The sequence below is a fragment of the Onthophagus taurus genome, chromosome 11, assembly GCF_036711975.1.
Source record: "Onthophagus taurus isolate NC chromosome 11, IU_Otau_3.0, whole genome shotgun sequence".
Taxonomy (NCBI): domain Eukaryota; kingdom Metazoa; phylum Arthropoda; class Insecta; order Coleoptera; family Scarabaeidae; genus Onthophagus; species Onthophagus taurus.
In genome coordinates, this window is record NC_091976.1 from 34,883,275 (window position 1) to 34,885,726 (window position 2,452).

At 32.0% G+C, this 2,452-nt stretch overlaps 1 protein-coding gene across 1 annotated transcript; it reads left to right on the forward strand.

The window, feature by feature from the left end:
* The first annotated feature begins 400 nt into the window (after nucleotides 1-400).
* On the forward strand, nucleotides 401-1,764 carry LOC111414572 (fork head domain transcription factor slp2-like). Its single transcript, XM_023045958.2, has one exon. The coding sequence runs from the start codon at nucleotides 546-548 to the stop codon at nucleotides 1,515-1,517; it is 972 nt and encodes a 323-aa protein (XP_022901726.1). The 5' UTR covers nucleotides 401-545; the 3' UTR covers nucleotides 1,518-1,764.
* Nucleotides 1,765-2,452: the final 688 nt, after the last annotated feature.

The following is a 2,452-nucleotide window of genomic DNA, read 5'->3' on the forward strand; positions in this document are numbered from 1 at the left end:
ACAACTTTTATTTTGAATTAATTTGACGCTAACATAAATATTTAACAAAATTTTAATTAACCCAATCAGACAATTAGTACCTATTAATAATTAGAAAGTAAAATTTTTATTTTAAAAGGATAAGATGATAATTTTTAGTTTAATTACGATAAGAAAACATTAAATTATCCTTCAAAAACATGCCGTTTTGAAAGAAATAATTTTATGTACATTTTGGGGGGCCAACCCACCGTAGGAAGAACACCACGCCTCTTTCAGCCGCATTATCCTTGCCCGCCTTCCAGGACCTACGGCCCCATTGGCTCAAATCGAAACCCCTCTTGATACGAAAGGCGTTGTTCTAAATCGACGTTATATAACGTTCTCGACGAAACCCGTACCAGTTTCAGACCGATTTTAGTACGTTTGCAAGCGTCATTTGTGTTATTATCGTTAAAAAAAATTTATTAATTCAATTATATCAAAAATTTAAACAAATTAATTGAAGTGTTTTAACGAAAGTAAAATAGTGAAAACAAAAAATAAATCTTTGTGAACATGTAAATATGGTTCATTTAGTTCGAGAGGAAAAGATTTTAATCAATAAAATGTCGCAAACGCCGCTGAAGTCGTTTAATATTAGTTCCATTTTACCTGAAACCGTTTTGGACGATGAAAATCATCATGTTGAAGAAGTTTCGGATGCCGAATCGGACGAATTGGATGTAACAGGAACTCCACCACCTTTAGATTGTACAAAGAAAGACGATGATAACGATAAAGATGAGAAAAATGAAAAGAAAAATGATAAACCACCTTATAGTTATAACGCGTTGATTATGATGGCGATTAGAAATAGTCCTGAAAAACGGTTAACGTTAAACGGTATTTACGAATACATCATGAAAAATTTTCCTTATTATCGTGACAATAAACAAGGTTGGCAAAATTCGATTCGACATAATCTAAGTTTAAATAAATGTTTCGTAAAAGTTCCTCGGCATTATGATGATCCGGGAAAAGGTAATTATTGGATGTTAGATCCGTCAGCGGAAGATGTTTTTATTGGTGGAACAACCGGAAAATTGCGTCGAAGATCAACAGCAGCTTCCAGATCGAGATTAGCCGCTTTTAAACGTTCGATGATTCTTGGAAGTTATCCGATGGTACCTTTCCCTGGAAGCACAAGTTATAACCCGTCGCTAATTGGAATGTACTCAAACCCGGCTTTATTAGCTTCGATGTATCAAAGGTATCCGTGTTTACCAATGATTCCAAAACCAACTCCGATTGCACCTCATCATTCATTCGGAATGGAAAGATTGTTACAACCGAGTGAAGGAATTTTAAGACCACCTCCGGGTTTTGATTTTTACGCGGGAGGATTGAGATTTCCGCCGGGTTTAATGATGGGACAAAATTTAGTGCAGAATTTAAGCGTGGCGCCCGCGTGTTCTACATCACCAGAAACGACGACAAGCAGAAGTGGCGAAGGACTTTTGAAACCGGTAACAGTTCTAACAAATAGACAGAGTTAGAAAGAAAATTTTGTTTCATGATTAAAAGTAGTTTTTTGTAAATATTGTAAATACCTAATTGAAAAAAACCTTGTAAATTATTTATATTATTTTAATTTAAATTAATTATTTAGCGATTATATCGTTAATGTAAATAAATGTACCGTTTTAAATTACAAAAACTAATAACGCCCTTTTAAACATAACATTATTAGTCATCAGTGTCGTTAAAAAGGCGAAACATTTTAAAATAAAAATATAAATTCGATTTAATAATTTAATTATTTTCAACCTAATCCATAAAAGCTTTCTCCTATATACTATTAATTTATAAATCAACCGACAATTTTATAATAATAATTATGTACATTACATTAATTTGATGAGCTGTCGATCCTAATAAACGATAAATTATACAGATATTACAAACAGAATTTCCATTTGTATTAGTAGACAGTTTGGGTCAAGTTAACCGTATAAGAGATTGTAAACACCTGTCTCCATTGTATTTATACTTTTTGATACTTAAGACATTTAATTTTTCATCATTTACCAGATGTCGCTTTGAGTAAAAGAATGTAACTTTATAAAAAATCTGATTTTTGTCTTAAACGGAAATTTGAAAATATTAAATCGAAATGAATCGATTCCATTCACAAATATGTAAATAGTTCAAGGTGCTAAAAAGAATAGAATAATAACGACATAATCTCGGTGTCAATTAAAGAAATTCAATGCCTAACATACGGTTTAGATTAACTATTAACGGTTCATGTGAATAAGTTTCGCAACTAGTCCTTCTCGCGTTTTGTTTATGTCCAGGATATTTAAATGTAACAACGCCAATGGCCGAGAGATAATTGCATTAAAATTCACAATTTCCTATAAATATGTCAAAATAATGGTGTCGTGGCATGCAAATTGATAAAATCGATTTTCTTTTTATCCTCTTCATC

What these genes read in the sequence shown, in the direction of transcription:
- LOC111414572 (XM_023045958.2), top strand. Translation starts at nt 546, where the DNA reads ATGGTTCATTTAGTTCGAGAGGAAAAGATTTTAATCAATAAAATGTCG.